The 16,840-nt window shown below is 44.9% G+C and overlaps 2 protein-coding genes across 3 annotated transcripts in view; one reads left to right on the top strand and one right to left on the bottom strand.

The window, feature by feature from the left end:
- LOC146634202 (butyrophilin-like protein 2) overlaps window positions 1-16,840 on the bottom strand; it is a 295,376-nt gene that overhangs the window by 64,925 nt on the left and 213,611 nt on the right. The window lies entirely within an intron of this gene.
- The window catches only part of LOC146634207 (protein NLRC3-like), a 34,584-nt gene that overhangs the window by 2,799 nt on the left and 14,945 nt on the right, over window positions 1-16,840 (top strand). The window contains exons 4-8 of one of the 2 annotated variants that reach the window (XM_085375432.1): window positions 263-461; window positions 622-2,416; window positions 6,942-7,115; window positions 15,403-15,576; window positions 15,756-15,929. In XM_085375432.1, the coding sequence (XP_085231558.1) occupies window positions 263-461; window positions 622-2,416; window positions 6,942-7,115; window positions 15,403-15,576; window positions 15,756-15,929 (2,516 nt within the window). Of the gene's footprint in view, window positions 1-262; window positions 462-621; window positions 2,421-6,941; window positions 7,116-15,402; window positions 15,577-15,755; window positions 15,930-16,840 lie in introns of those variants that run through there. The other variant, XM_085375441.1, reaches the window with a different exon arrangement.

Below are 16,840 nucleotides of genomic sequence, written 5' to 3'. Positions count from 1 at the left end.
CTAGCTTTGATTCTCAACCTGTTGGTCGTTCAGCTCTGAACACCAATGAAATTTTTCTCCCACTGAAATCACTGCATCCATATCAACAGAATCAATGTTTTGGGATCATGGAGTTGTGGACAAAGTCTCAGTTAATCAGATAAAGACAAACTTATAATTGGTGGAGGGATCGTTGATGATGTGCCCCTTGATCGTAAAGAAGTGGATGTTGTGTAGACTGAAGTTCAGAGTGGTGGGTCATTCATAAAGTATTCTGTTCCAGCTGCTGGAGGACAACATCATTACTTTTGTGAAGAACGAGCTGAAAAAGATCCAGAAGGCTCTGCATCCAAATAAGCCCCAGTGCTTGGAGTTTCAGAGGGAGGATGATGAGCAGAGGAGCAGAGAGGCATTTGTGAAGATCACAGTCGACTTCCTGAGGAGAATGAAGCAGGAGGAGCTGGCTGACCGTCTGCAGAGCAGTAAGAGGATTTCTATAAAGATTTAAGCTGCTGGATAAATGAGACACTCATGATACCAGTGTGTTCAGTCATTTCTCAGTGGGTCAGAAATTGTCATCAGCCTTTTGTAAAATACAATTGTTGAAGTTGTATTATTATTATTATTATTATTATTATTCAGAACTTCCAGGTGCAGTTTGTCATCGTAACCTTAAATCTGCCCTGAAGAAGAAGTTCCAGTGTGTGTTTGAGGGCATCGCTAAAGCAGGAAGCCCAACCCTCCTGAATCAGATTTACACAGAGCTCTACATCACAGAGGGAGGGACTGCAGAGGTCAATGATGAACATGAGGTCAGACAGATTGAAACAGCATCCAGGAAACCAGACAGACCAGAAACAACAATCAGACAAGAAGACATCTTTAAAGCCTCACCTGGAAGAGACGAACCAATCAGAACAGTGCTGACAAAGGGAGTGGCTGGCATTGGGAAAACAGTCTTAACACAGAAATACAGCCTGGACTGGGCTGAAGACAAAGCCAACCAGGACATCCAGTTCCTATTTCCATTCACTTTCAGAGAGCTGAATGTGCTGAAAGAGGAAAAGTTCAGCTTGGTGGGACTTGTTCATCACTTCTTTACTGAAACCAAAGAAGCAGGAATCTGCAGCTTTGAAGACTTCCAGGTTGTGTTCATCTTTGATGGTCTGGATGAGTGTCGACTTCCTCTGGACTTCCACAAAACTACAATCCTGACTGACCCTAGAAAGTCCACCTCAGTGGATGTGCTGCTGATAAACCTCGTCAGGGGGAAACTGCTTCCCTCTGCTCGCCTCTGGATAACCACACGACCTGCAGCAGCCAATCAGATCCCTCCTGACTGTGTAGGCATGGTGACAGAGATCAGAGGGTTCACTGACCCACAGAAGGAGCAGTACTTCAGGAAGAGGTTCAGAGATCAGGAGCAGGCCAGCAGGATCATCTCCCACATCAAGACATCACGAAGCCTCCACATCATGTGCCACATCCCAGTCTTCTGCTGGATCACTGCTACAGTTCTGGAGGATGTGCTGGAAACCAGAGAGGGAGGACAGCTGCCCAACACCCTGACTGAGATGTACATCCACTTCCTGGTAGTTCAGGCCAAAGTGAAGAAGGTCAAGTATGATGGAGGAGCTGAGACAGATCCACACTGGAGTCCAGAGAGCAGGAAGATGATTGAGTCACTGGGGAAACTGGCTTTTGATCAGTTGCAGAAAGGAAACCTGATCTTCTATGAATCAGACCTGACAGAGTGTGGCATCAATATCAGAGCAGCCTCAGTGTACTCAGGAGTGTTCACACAGATCTTTAAAGAGGAGAGAGGACTGTACCAGGACAAGGTGTTCTGCTTCATCCATCTGAGTGTTCAGGAGTTTCTGGCTGCTCTTCATGCCCATCTGACCTTCATCAACTCTGGACTCAATCTGCTGGAAGACCAAATAACCTCCCAGAAGTCTGAAACAGGAGAATCTGCAGAGAAACACTTCTACCAGAGTGCTGTGAACAAGGCCTTACAGAGTCCAAATGGACACCTGGACTTGTTCCTCCGCTTCCTCCTGGGTCTTTCACTGCAGACCAGTCAGAATCTCCTACGAGGTCTGCTTACACAGACAGGAAGTAGCTCACAGACCAATCAGGAAACAGTCCAGTACATCAAGGAGAAGCTCAGAACCAATCTGTCTGCAGAGAAAAGCATCAATCTGTTCCACTGTCTGAATGAACTGAATGATCGTTCTCTGCTGGAGGAGATCCAACAGTCCCTGAGATCAGGACGTCTCTCCACAGATAAACTGTCTCCTGCTCAGTGGTCAGCTCTGGTCTTCATCTTGCTGTCATCAGAAAAAGATCTGGATGTGTTTGACCTGAAGAAATACTTTGCTTCACAGAAGGCTCTTCTGAGGTTGCTGCCAGTGATCAAAGCCTCCAACAAAGCTCTGTAAGTACAGAAGGCTTGCAAAAGTATTCGGCCCCCTTGAACCTTTCCACATTTTGTCACATTACAGCCACAAACATGAATCAGTTTTATTGGAATTCCACGTGTAAGACCAGTACAAAGTGGTGTACACGTGAGAAGTGGAACAAAAATCATACATGATTACAAACATTTTTTCAGGGTTCGTACGGGTGCTTGAAATCCTTGAAAATGCTTGAATTTTAATATTGTGTTTTCAAGGTTTGAAAAGTGCTTTAATTTCAGATGTGGTGCTTAAAAGTCCTTGAAAGTGTAGCTGTATTTCATTCACCACAAATAACTATCTGACTGAATAGTTTTCTTTTCAGATAGAGAAATAAAATGTGTCGCAAAATGTATAAGTGAAATTTCTCAGCCTGGGCTGCCTTGCACCGCTGTCTGTTTTAATGTGTGACCCCGCCCCTGCCCCGGGCAGTCGGGATGAGTGCGCTAACATACATGTAGGTTTCTGTTTTAATGAGTGTTTGATGGAAAACGGCAGTGGCAGAGTTTGCTTTCTCAGGTCGCATTAGGTGAGTCCTAGTAAATAATTTTCCAGTACATGTACATTACACATGCTATTTTTTTTTCATTCTAATTATTATTTTGCTAGCTATTGTTGCGAAATCAGTTTCACCCCGGTTGTTTTTATTCCTCGGGCATCCAGGGACGTACCGGAACTCAGTAGTCATTTTCACAAAAACCTTTATTCAATTTTATTTAAGCATGCATCTTCTAGAAGGGGAGATATGCAAAGCCGGGGTCCCTCTGCAGATCTTCACTCCTTTGTCTGTTACAACCAGCTTAATAGAAGTGACCCCATCATAAAACCCCCATGCTGAAAACTCTGTGTCTGTGTGTGTATGCACGAGCACGTGAGTGCCTGTGTGTGTGCGTACCCATATATCTATGTGAGTGCACGCCAGTGAGTGTGAGTGTAACAGTTTAAGCACTGTGTGTGTGTGTGTGTGTGTGTGTGTGTGTCTCTGTGTAGGTGACTTCTTGACGGTCATAACAGTAATCTCCTCACCTAAGCTACACCAAATTCCTTTAGACAACATACAAAACAGAGTTAACATATTTAAAAAAAATAGACTCCCACTCTGCATCCACTGGGCCAGTGGCCTCTTCTTGTCTTACATTTACAGATCATGTGGAGAGTCTCCTGCAAACCTACTTCTAAGTTTATAACAATTATGAGTTTTATTAAAGGTACAAGCATCAGCATCAGCAACCCCCAACTGTAGCTTCCTGTCTCCTTTTATGGCAGGCAGACCCCCAGTGTCCATAAATTCCTTTCTCTCTAAACAATTACACACTCTCAGGCCTACAGCTAAGCCAAACTAAAACACAGACAAACAAATCCTTCCCTATTCCTCTGATCTAAACACATTTAACACATCATATTATTTTCTTGTACTCACACTATCAAAGCATTTACTACAGGGAGAGACAGTAAAAATGGCGCTAGCAAAAACTCTCTGCCTGTAAGCAAAAAAAGGAAAAAAAAAAACAGCCTTCCCTTCCCTGTTTGTGTCAAACAATCAAACATATATATGGAAACGTGACATTTGGTTGTTTAGGAAGAAGGGGAGGTTTTAGGAGTGACACAGGCAAGAGCGAGTGTAAGAAAGAAAGAGAGTGAGTTTTCACTTCTGAGAGACTTGTGACTCCTTTGTTGCCCGGGCGGTGTGTTTTGGATCATTGTCATGTTGGAAGACCCAGCCTCGTTTCATCTTCAAAGTTCTCACTGATGGAAGGAGGTTTTGGCTCAAAATCTCACGATACATGGCCCCATTCATTCTGTCCTTAACACGGATCAGTCGTCCTGTCCCCTTGGCAGAAAAACAGCCCCATAGCATGATGTTTCCACCCCCATGCTTCACAGTAGGTATGGTGTTCTTGGGATGCAACTCAGTATTCTTCTTCCTCCAAACACAACGAGTTGAGTTTATACCAAAAAGTTCTACTTTGGTTTCATCTGACCACATGACATTCTCCCAATCCTCTGCTGTATCATCCATGTGCTCTCTGGCAAACTTCAGACGGGCCTGGACATGCACTGGCTTCGGCAGCGGAACACGTCTGGCACTGCGGGATTTGATTCCCTGCCGTTGTAGTGTGTTACTGATGGTGACCTTTGTTACTTTGGTCCCAGCTCTCTGCAGGTCATTCACCAGGTCCCCCCGTGTGGTTCTGGGATCTTTGCTCACCGTTCTCATGATCATTTTGACCCCACGGGATGAGATCTTGCGTGGAGCCCCAGATCGAGGGAGATTATCAGTGGTCTTGTATGTCTTCCATTTTCTGATGATTGCTCCCACAGTTGATTTTTTCACACCAAGCTGCTTGCCTATTGTAGATTCACTCTTCCCAGTCTGGTGCAGGTCTACAATACTTTTCCTGGTGTCCTTCGAAAGCTCTTTGGTCTTGGCCATGGCGGAGTTTGGAGTCTGACTGTTTGAGGCTGTGGACAGATGTCTTTTATACAGATGATGAGTTCAAACAGGTGCCATTCATACAGGTAACGAGTGGGGGACAGAAAAGCGTCTTACAGAAGACGTTACAGGTCTGTGAGAGCCAGAGATTTTCCTTGTTTGAGGTGACCAAATACTTATTTTCCACCCTAATTTACGAATAAATTCTTTACAAATCCTACCATGTGGATTCATGGATTTTTTTTTCACATTCTGTCTCTCACAGTTGAAGTGTACCTCTGGTGCAAATTACTGACCTCTGTCATCATTTTAAGCGGGGGAACTTGCACAATCGGTGGCTGACTAAATACTTTTTTGCCCCACTGTAGGTGTAAATGTATGAATGAATGTGAGAGCGAATGGTTGTCTGTGTCTCTATGTGTTTGCCCTGTGACAGACTGGCGACCTGTCCAGGGTATATCCCGCCTCTCGCCCTATGACAGCTGGGATAGGCTCCAGCGCCCCCCACAACCCTAAAAAGGAAAAGTGGAGGCGGATGGATGGAAAATAGACCCTGCAGAGCTTGATCCGGCCAGCCTGCCTCGGCAGTGGCTGTTGGGAAATCATAATTGACCACACTGTAACGGCCCTGCCGGAGAGTCAGTAACTTTCTCCCCAAACTACCCTCAGAAATGGGATGAGCAAAAGTCTTTATAAACTCAACCAGGAAATCATCATGCGAGCCGAAAGAAAAAGGATGAGCAGATAGGTAAGCAAGAGAAACCCGCCAGTGTCCAAGGTTTCTAGACAAGTTTCAGACAGCTAGTGTTTACGGGAATAATAATTACTGAACAGAGACGTCGTGCTGTGAACTTTGTTGCTGTGGATCTAAAATGTAAAAATACATCTGAGAAGATTTATTTCTAATCATGTTTTTATGAGCCCCCACAGTTTGATTCTGTTCATCTGGACGTAGCGTTTTCAGTGGGAGAAATGTTTCGTCACTCATCCAAGTGACTTCTTTAGGCTCAGCTGACTGCAGCTTTCCCCAATCTTATAAAAAGTAAATTTGCATAATGACTGAAACCTAAACACTTTACCCTACCAACTACTGGTGTTGGCCAGAGGGGCCGATGGCGCGATATGGCAGCCTGGCTTCTGTCAGTCTGCCCCAGGGCAGCTGTGGCTACAACTGTAGCTTGCCTCCACCAGTGTGTGAATGTGAGAGTGAATGAATAGTGGAATTGTAAAGCGCCTTGAAAAGCACTATATAAATCCAATCCATTATTACTATTATTATTAATGGTCAAGGAACTGACCTCCCAGCCCATTGTTCCTTCAGTGGGCTGGTTTCAGTCATTACGCAAATGTACTGTTTATAGGGTTGGAAACCTGTTGTCAGCTGAGACTGAAGAAGTCACTTGGATGAGTGACGAAACGTTTCTCCCACAAAACGCTACATCCAGATGAACAGATTCAACTTTTGAGATTTAATAACCTGGATGACTGAGCATGCATCAAGACAAGTATTTATGAGATTAACAGTTTCTTATAATTTCTAAACCAGAAGGTGGAGGAGATGGAGCTCATGATGACTGGCTGCTGCCCTTCAGCATGCTTTATGAAATCATCCAATCAAAATTAAGTTGGCCTTTAGGGAGAGCGGGGCTTTAAAGGGGAGCTTTTAGAAAAGCAGCTTTTAGACAGAAAATGAAATGAGAGTCTGCACCAAGTCTAGGATGTGATACATTATTTACAACTACATTCACACATATTAGAATTAATAAAGTGACCAGCAGTACTGTAGTAACTGTAATACTGTATAACTCACAGGCCTGTGTCAGCAGACACTAAACTAGTGTCATTAAATTAACCTGTACTTCACTGGTTTCCATTTACATACATTGGAATAATTGTGTTTAATTTGAAATATTTTTCTTCTGTTACACTTACATTCTTTAACATTTTTTATTTAATTGTGCATTGTAGCGTACTTGTACTTTGTACGCATTTGATTACTTAGGCTCAACATATAAAGAGATTTTATTTGATAATAAATATTATTGTTTTGTTGTTCTTGTTGTTTTTTTCAGGCTGAGCAGCTGTAACCTGTCAGAGGAAGGCTGTAAAGATTTGTTGTCAGTCATCAGCTCCCAGTCCTGTAGTCTGAGAGAGCTGGACCTGAGTACCAACAGCCTGAATGATTCAGCAGTAAAGCTTCTGTCTGCTGCAGTGCAGAGTCCACGCGCCAAACTGAATATTCTGAGGTCAGATCAATTTGTATTCTTTTTTCTTTTGTTTGTTTGTTTTGTTTTATTTTTTAACTGTGAAAATAAATCAAGCAATTTAACCAGTAAAGGTAAACTTTATCAATTTACTGTGTTTCGTACCATTTTTAGTAATTTTTAAGTTAAAGTGAAGTTTTACTAATCTTCTCAGCATAAAACAACAAGGATTCTGAATCAGAATCATGTTTATTGGCCCAGTATATGTGCAGACACATACAAGGAATTTGGTTACGGTAGACAGGGTTGGTACGAGTACTTGAAATCCTTGAAAATGCTTGAATTTTAATATTGTGTTTTCAAGGTTTGAAAAGTGCTTTAATTTCAGATGTGGTGCTTAAAAGTCCTTGAAAGTGTAGCTGTATTTCATTCACCACAAATAACTATCTGACTGAATAGTTTTCTTTTCAGATAGAGAAATAAAATGAGACGCAAAATGTAAAAGAAAAATTTCTCAGCCTGGGCTGCCTTGCACCGCTGTCTGTTTTAATGTGTGACCCCACTCTTCCCCCGGGCAGTCGGGATGAATGCGCTAACATACATGTAGGTTGCTGTTTTAATGAGTGTTTGATGGAAAACGACAGTGGCAGAGTTTGCTAGTAAATAATTTTCCAGTACATGTACATTACACCTGATATTTTTTTCATTCCAATTATTATTTTGCTAGCTATTGTCGCGAAATCAGTTTCACCCCGGTTCTTTTTATTCCTCGGGCATCCAGAGACGGCACCGGCATGCATCTTCTAGAAGGGGAGATGTGCAAGGCCGGTGTCCCACACACACACACACACACACACACACACACACACACACACACACACACACACACACACGTGTCTATATATACAGTGGGGCAAAAAAGTATTTAGTCAGCCACCGATTGTGCAAGTTCCCCCACCTAAAATGATGACAGAGGTCAGTAATTTGCACCAGAGGTACACTTCAACTGTGAGAGACAGAATGTGAAAAAAAAAATCCATGAATTCACATGGTAGGATTTGTAAATAATTTATTGGTAAATCAGGGTGGAAAATAAGTATTTGGTCAATAACAAAAATACAACTCAATACTTTGTAACATAACCTTTGTTGGCAATAACAGAGGTCAAACGTTTACTATAGGTCTTTACCAGGTTTGCACACACAGTAGCTGGTATTTTGGCCCATTCCTCCATGCAGATCTTCTCGAGAGCAGTGATGTTTTGGGGCTGTCGCCGAGCAACACGGACTTTCAACTCCCGCCACAGATTTTCTATGGGGTTGAGGTCTGGAGACTGGCTAGGCCACTCCAGGACTTTCAAATGCTTCTTACGGAGCCACTCCTTTGTTGCCCGGGTGGTGTGTTTTGGATCATTGTCATGTTGGAAGACCCAGCCTCGTTTCATCTTCAAAGTTCTCACTGATGGAAGGAGGTTTTGGCTCAAAATCTCACGATACATGGCCCCATTCATTCTGTCCTTAACACGGATCAGTCGTCCTGTCCCCTTGGCAGAAAAACAGCCCCATAGCATGATGTTTCCACCCCCATGCTTCACAGTAGGTATGGTGTTCTTGGGATGCAACTCAGTATTCTTCTTCCTCCAAACACGACGAGTTGAGTTTATACCAAAAAGTTCTACTTTGGTTTCATCTGACCACATGACATTCTCCCAATCCTCTGCTGTATCATCCATGTGCTCTCTGGCAAACTTCAGACGGGCCTGGACATGCACTGGCTTCAGCAGCGGAACACGTCTGGCACTGCGGGATTTGATTCCCTGCCGTTGTAGTGTGTTACTGATGGTGACCTTTGTTACTTTGGTCCCAGCTCTCTGCAGGTCATTCACCAGGTCCCCCCGTGTGGTTCTGGGATCTTTGCTCACCGTTCTCATGGTCATTTTGACCCCACGGGATGAGATCTTGCGTGGAGCCCCAGATCGAGGGAGATTATCAGTGGTCTTGTATGTCTTCCATTTTCTGATGATTGCTCCCACAGTTGATTTTTTCACACCAAGCTGCTTGCCTATTGTAGATTCACTCTTCCCAGTCTGGTGCAGGTCTACAATACTTTTCCTGGTGTCCTTCGAAAGCTCTTTGGTCTTGGCCATGGCGGAGTTTGGAGTCTGACTGTTTGAGGCTGTGGACAGGTGTCTTTTATACAGATGATGAGTTCAAACAGGTGCCATTCATACAGGTAACGAGTGGGGGACATAAAAGCTTCTTACAGAAGAAGTTACAGGTCTGTGAGAGCCAGAGATTTTCCTTGTTTGAGGTGACCAAATACTTATTTTCCACCCTAATTTACGAATAAATGCTTTACAAATCCTACCATGTGGATTCATGGATTTTTTTTTTCACATTCTGTCTCTCACAGTTGAAGTGTACCTCTGGTGCAAATTACTGACCTCTGTCATCATTTTAAGTGGGGGAACTTGCACAATCGGTGGCTGACTAAATACTTTTTTGCCCCACTGTACATCAGACATGCATACACATACATACACAAAGCTGTGTAAACCAACTATAAATAACCAATATAAACTTATATACATAAAATACAGAAATGAAATGAGGTGGAATAAATACTACAGAATGTACATAAGGTGCAGTTGCATTCTGGCAGTGGGATCAGTGTGACAAGTCAACTGTTTAGAAGGGAGATGGCGAGGGGAAAGAAACTGTTCCTATGTCGGGTGGTCCTGGTCTGCAGGCTTCTGTACCGTCTGCGAGAGGGCAGCAGATCAAAAAGTCTGTGTCCAGGGTGTGAGGGGTCTGTGATGAGTTTCCCTGCCCGTTTCCTGGTTCTTGAGAGGTACAGATCCTGGATGGAGGGCAGGGGGGTGCCGATGATCCTTTCTGCTGCCCGTACAGTCCGCTGCAGTCTGCTCCTGTCCTGTTTAGTGGCTGCACCATACCAGACTGTGATGGAGGAGCACAGGACAGACTCAATGACCGCAGTGTAGAACTGGATCAGCAGCTCCTGTGGAAGACTGTACTTCCCCAGTTGTCTCAGGAAGTACATCCTCTGCTGGGTCTTTTTGAGGACCACATTGATCACACATGACACCACATTATATTTAGAATAGAATAGATAAGAATAGAATAGCCTTTATTGTCATTGTACAAAGTACAACGAAATTGGAGTGCCACTCCCTTGGTGCAAGTTTCAATAATAAATGTAAAATATAAAAAGTACAAAAAAACAATCGTAAGTACTCAAACATTAGTATGTACAATATATACAGGATAGCAGCATTAATGCCTCCCTCCTCCCGCTCCACCACAACCACCCACACATGCAGGGCCTTGGAGTAGGGGTATGTCACCAGGGTGCAGAGGAGGTTACCCCCCCCCCCCTCTGTCCCCTTCTGGCTGCCTCTGCCTCAATTTTATCCCACAACTTAGACATTCACATTACTCACACCCTCATTAGACATACATATAGGATCTTGGGGGTGGGCACAATACACGGAGTCCAAGTTACCATCAGGGTGTACACCTCACCCCTGGCATCGTTGCCCACCTCTCAATTTTAAATACATGTAGACATTGAGGGCTAACACGAGGGACTATGCGCTTACCTGCTGCTCTCTGGCAGGTAGCTCCATGCCCTCCTGGGTTTTAAATGCACCTTAGAACACACATGCATCAACACTACTATGAGCGGGTGGAGGGAGGTTTGGAGTCTTCTCTCACCCCCGTTCTCTGCGGCCTGCTGGAGCGGGGGGGCTAGGAGGAGGAGTTGGCCATCCGGCTGCGGTCTGGGGTGTGGGGCCTCCCTGCTGCTGCGGAGTCGGGGCGGTCTGCCTCTCCCCACCGCAGGGAAAAGGGTAACACCACCTGGGTCTGGGTGCAGTTCCCCCCTCCAGGGGCGAGGGTACCTAGACCCGGTTCGTAGAGTACGCTCGGGGAGTGTGATCGGGTATACAGTGTCTCTTTATGTCTGTCTCCACGTCAGTTGAGTGTGAAGTGCATATGAGAGCATGAGGGTGGGAATGGATGTTTGTATCTGTGTGTGCCTGTATGTCTGTGTCTATATGTCAGGTTGGATATCAGACGCCACCTCTCTGGGGACATCTCGGGCCTTCCAAGGTTTGGAGGCCTATCTCCACCCACCACCACTTCCCCTGCCGGTGGTGGACTCCCTCAGGTGTCGGTGCGTTGGTGGTTCTTTGTATCTGGGGGTGGGTGTCCGGGTACACACCGGCTCACTCCTTGGCGGCCGCTTATTGGGGCTCGCTCGGGCCATTTCGGAGGTGAGGTGCCCCCGGCCTCTCGGCCTGGGGCTCGGTCACTCAGGCACAGCTGGCTGCCAGCGGAGCTCACGGGCGCGTCACTGCAACTCCCCCTGGCTTCTGCTCCGCGGCTGCTGAGTGAGCCCTCATCTGGGACTCTCCTTAGCTCTAACTGGGACAGTGGCGCAGCTGCCCCTCTGTGGGTCTTCCTTGGTCTCTTGTGTTCTGGGGGCCTCTGGATGTCTGGAGTTTTGATCTCCTCCATACCTGCTTGATACCATAAAGGACAGGGCTGTGGCTCCCCACACTCCCTAGCAGATCATTACATGGAGAAACCTTTGGAATGCAAGCATGCTGATCCACACAGGTATGCACACAGGTGTACACATGGGTATTCACAGACGCGGACTACAGCTTTCTTGGCTGCTACCTCAAAGCACACTGTGCGCTGTCTATCTTGCGTGCTGCACAATATCGTTTATTATTTAGTAACTATTGATATCTACGGCTAGCTAGTTTATTGTGATGGTGCTTTTTTTTTTTTTCTATTATTATGTTGCTCTTTGTTGTTTGCTGTCTCCTCTGTTTGTTTGTTTTTTCTCTCCATACAGGTGACCCAGGAGTTTTTTTTGTTTGTTTGTTTTTTGTTTGTTTTTTTTTTCTTGTTTTTTTTCTCTCTCTTCCCCCCCTCCTCACCATCTCTTCTCCCCTTTGGTTTTCTTTCTTTCTCTCCCCCTCTTTCTTTCATTCTTTCCCCCTGTCCTATCCCACAGTCATGTCTGTCCCGTTTGCAACTGTAAATAAAATAAATTCATAATTATAATAAAGGTCAACCAAATGGACCAATATGTCAAGGCCATGATGATCCACTTGGTAAAATAAATCCGCTTGGCATCTTTCTTGGCCTCAAGACAACAATTCTGATGGCTATAGATCCAAATGGGACACAAAAAAAAAAAAAGAAAAAAAAAAAAGGATAGCAGCATTAATATAATGACAGTATGAATAGCAGCATAATATAATGACTGTGACGGTATGGAATAGGTTCAATTGTTTTTGTGCTTATTTACTACGGTGATAGCTCTGGGAAAGAAGCTATCCCTGAATCTGTTTGTCCTGGTTTTATGTGACCTGTACCGTCGGCCTGATGGTAATAGTTCAAACAGTTGATTGCTGGGGTGAGAGTGGTCCTTGATGATATTGCCAGCTCTGCTGAGGTACCGAGAGTTTGCAGTGACCTCCAGGCTGGGCAGAGAGCAGCCAGTGATCTTCTGGGCTGTGTTGATGACCCTCTGCAGTACTTTCCTGTCCGCAGCTGAGCACCCTGCATACCATGTTTTTATGCCGTACGTTAGGATGCTCTCTATGGTGGCTCTGTAAAATGTCACCAGCAGCCTCTCCTCCAGGTTGTTCCTCCTGAGCACTCTCAGAAAGTGGAGACGCTGCTGGGCCTTTTTAACCATCGCCGTAGTATTTGCAGTCCAGGAGAGGTCATCAGAGATGTGCACGCCCAGAAACCTCATGGAGTGTACCCTCTCCACACAGTTCCCGTGAATGTAAAGTGGGGCCGGGTCTGCTCTGCCCTTCCTGAAGTCGAAGATAAGTTCTTTAGTTTTCGTGGTGTTCATTTGGAGGTTGTTAACTGAACACCACTCAGTCAGTCTGTTGACCTCATCTCTGTAGTCTGACTCATCCCCCCTTGAGATGAGTCCAACCACTGTGGTGTCATCCGCGAACTTTATGATGGTGTTTGAGAGATGGGTAGGGGAGCAGTCGGATGTGTAGAGCGTAAACAGGAGGGGACTCAAAACACATCCTTGTGGAGACCCGGTGCTGAGTGTGATGGTGCTGGACCAGTGGGGGCCGAGTCTGACAGACTGTGGTCTATTTGTCAGGAAGTCCTTGATCCAGAGGCAGATGGGGGTGGAGAGTCCCAGGTGAGACAGTTTCTGGACCAGGATCTCCGGGATGATATGATTGAATGCTGAGCTGAAGTCCAGAAAGAGCATTCTCACATAGCTTCCTTGGTGCTCCAGGTGACTCAGCGCAGTGTGGAGCGCTATGGTGATAGCGTCCTTGGTGGAACGATTTGTCCTGTAGGCAAATTGGTGGGGGTCCAGAGTGGGAGGCAGACCGGCCCTGATGTGCTGACAGACCAGTCTCTCAAAGCACTTCATCACTACAGGCGTAAATGCAACAGGCCTGTAGTCATTTGGGCTGACCACAGCTGTCTTCTTGGCGATGGGGATGATGGTGGAGGTTTTGAGGCAGGGCGGGACGGTGTTTGATGACAAGGAAAGGTTGAAGATTTTAGTGAAGACTCCGGTCAGTTCGTCAGCACATGCTCTGAGAACCTTTCCATGTATTCCATCAGGACCTGCCGCCTTCCTGGGATTCACTGACCTTAGAACACACCTCACTTGATGCTCCCTGAGTGCTAGTGTGCCAGTGCTGGGGGCGGGTGGAAGTGGTGTGGCAGCTGAGGGCCTGGTCGTCTCAAAGCGGGCGAAGAAACGGTTTAGATCCTCAGCCAGTGAGGCATCAGTCCTAGATGTTGCTTGATTATTGCTTCTGTAGTTGGTAATGTGATTGATCCCCTGCCACATTTTTCTGGGGTCGTTGTCAGCAAAGTGATCTTCAATCCTCCTCCTATAGGCAGCCTTAGCTTTCCTGATGCCTCTACTCAGGTCTGCTAAGTCTGTCCCCTGACTTGAAGGCAGTGTTGCGGCTTTTTAGGAGGGATTGCACTTCGCTATTCATCCAGGGTTTTTGATTTGTAAACACCCTGACCCTTTTGTTGACGGTGACATTGTCAACACAGTTCCTGATGTACGAGAGTACAGTGTCCGTGTACTCCTGGAGGTTGTGGCTGGAGAATAAATCCCATACAGTTGTTGAGAAGCAGTCCTGCAGTTGAGAAAGGGCTCCTTCAGGCCAGGTTTTTATTGTCTTTGTCTGGGGCTTTGTTTTTCTCAGCAGGGGGGTGTAGGTGGGGGTGAGGGACATGCAGAGGTGGTCAGATCCAGCCAGGGTGTCGCTCTGAAAGCATGCCTGATGTTTGAATAGACATGGTCCAAAGTGTGTTCTCCTCTCGTAGCAAAGTCCACAAACTGGACAAATTTAGGAAGCACAGTCTTTAGGCACGCTTTGTTAAAGTCGCCGGCGACAATAAAAACCCCATCGGGGTGGGCAAGCTGTTGTTTGTTTATGGTGTTGAGCAAGAGGCTGAGAGCCGTGCTAATGTTAGCATCCGGCGGTATATAAACAGCTATCACAATAACTACTGTAAACTCCCTCGGGATGTAAAAAGGTCTGCACGAGACTGCCAGAACCTCCAAATCAGGAGAACAGTGTGTGTGAATGATCCTGCTGTTACAACACCACTCGTTATGCACGTAAACACATAGACCCCCTCCTCTGCTTTTACCTGAGTTGCTGTTTCTGTCATGCCAGTGTAGCTTGCGGCCTGCTAACTCGACTGCAGCGTCGGGAATCAGCGGGTGAAGCCACGTCTCCGTAATAAGAATAATGCTGCAGTTACGTACAAAGCTTGTGTTGGCTATCTGTAGCTCCAATTTGTCTAGTTTGTGGGTGATGGATCTGGCGTTCGATAGGAAAAGGCTCGGAAGTGCTGGCCGGTGTGGATGTTTGCGTAGCCTAGCGTCTGAGCCCGACCGGCATCCCCTCTTCTGCTTTCTTTCCCTCCGTCGCCTTCTACGCTTGCTGGGCGGGCAGACCATCCACGGTGACCCTGGCGGTCTCGCTATCTCCACCAGGATGTTCTGTGTTCACTGATAGTCGCCATAAACAAACAAACTATATTTAAAACCTAGGTCAATTAGGTTCTGGCGACTGTAAGAGATGGCGGCGTTGCAAACATTCAAAAATATCCACATTAAAAGTAAAAACGAGCACCAAACTGGAGAGCTAAGAGCCGCTGCACCCGTGCGCGCCGCCATCTTAATGATCTTAATAATCTTAATTTAAAATATAAGATTAGTTATTGCACCCTGATTACACTTTAACGACAGTCTTTGTTCATGTTTTCATTTTCAGACTCAACGTCTGTGAACTTTTAGAGGAAAACTGTGAAGCTGTGTCCTCAATGCTCAGCTCTCAGTCCTCTACTCTGACAGAGCTGGACCTGAGTATCAAAAATGTGCAGGATTCAGGAGTGAAGCTTCTGTCTGCTGGACTACAAAGTTTAAATTGTAAACTAAATACTCTGAGGTCAGATCAATTGACATTTTTTTTAAATGAATCAATGAAACATTTTATTCAAGTTCATCCATATGATGTTGTATCTTAGTATGTTAAGGTTTCCTTCAAAAATAAAAAGATGGCATGTAATATAATAATAGAATAACAAACTTTACATAAGTATTATAGATTTATCTTTTATTTTTCAGACTGAGTGGCTGTAACCTCTCAGAGAGAAGTTGTGAAGCTCTGTCCTCAGTCCTTAGCTCCCAGTCCTCTAGTCTGAGAGTGCTGGACCTGAGTAACTGTGACCTGCAGGATTCAGGAGTGACGCTTCTGTCTGCTGGACTAAAGAGATCACAGTGTGCAGTGGAAACTCTCAGGTCAGGATTCAAACATTAACACATATGATGATTTAAAATGTGAATTATATTATTGATTGACTTATCAATAGAGCTTTTAGCTGAACTTATATTTACATTTGAGTGGATTATTAGACTCTGAATTACTGTGTAAAATATGTCATATGTTTGTTTATTTTTTTAAAAATCATGTACTGGCCAATTTACATAAATTTGGCTAATCTTCCACAATATATACATTTGATTTCATTTGGCATAAAATGTCCAAATTACATATTTTGCTGGATATTGGGTATTAATGAAATTATTATGTCTTTAATGACCCCACATTTCCATATTTAGGAGGTTACTGGTGGTATTGTTTCAGTGTTTGAGTTTTCCTTGCAAAGAAACATCTACCCCTGAGCTACAGCCACCCTTTATTTACTGGATGATTGATGCTCAGTCATCCAGGTAAGTAAATCTCCAAAAGTTGATTCTGTTCATCTGGACGTAGCGTTTTCAGTGGGAGAAACGTTTCATCACTCATCCAAGTGACTTCTTCAATCTCAGCTGACTGCAGGTTTCCAACGCTATGAACAGTACATTTGCATAATGACAGAAACCAGCCCACCGAAGGAACAATGGGCTGGGAGGTCAGTTCTTTAATCAAAATTATACAAATTCTCATGACCATTGATCTACAACCACTCATCAAAACCCACTGATCAAAGCCCACTGATCAATGGCCATGAGAACCATTCACAGAGAGTTGGGGAATGGCTGCAATCACAGCATTTCAATCATTATTTTAAAGGCTGTAGATTGGAGCCATTGCTCTAACAGTGTATAAATATAATAGGGCTTGGTGCTGATGCTAACCGTGCTAGCTGCTTAAGCCTTTATTTACACATTATAAGCACATTTAGCTTATTTTAAACAGTATATAAAAC

The sequence above is a fragment of the Diplotaxodon limnothrissa genome, linkage group LG3 (assembly GCF_057381915.1).
Source record: "Diplotaxodon limnothrissa isolate DT_005_m linkage group LG3, D_limnothrissa_male_GT1.1, whole genome shotgun sequence".
NCBI classification, from domain to species: Eukaryota; Metazoa; Chordata; class Actinopteri; order Cichliformes; family Cichlidae; genus Diplotaxodon; species Diplotaxodon limnothrissa.
This window is presented reverse-complemented; position numbering and strand designations above follow the sequence as displayed.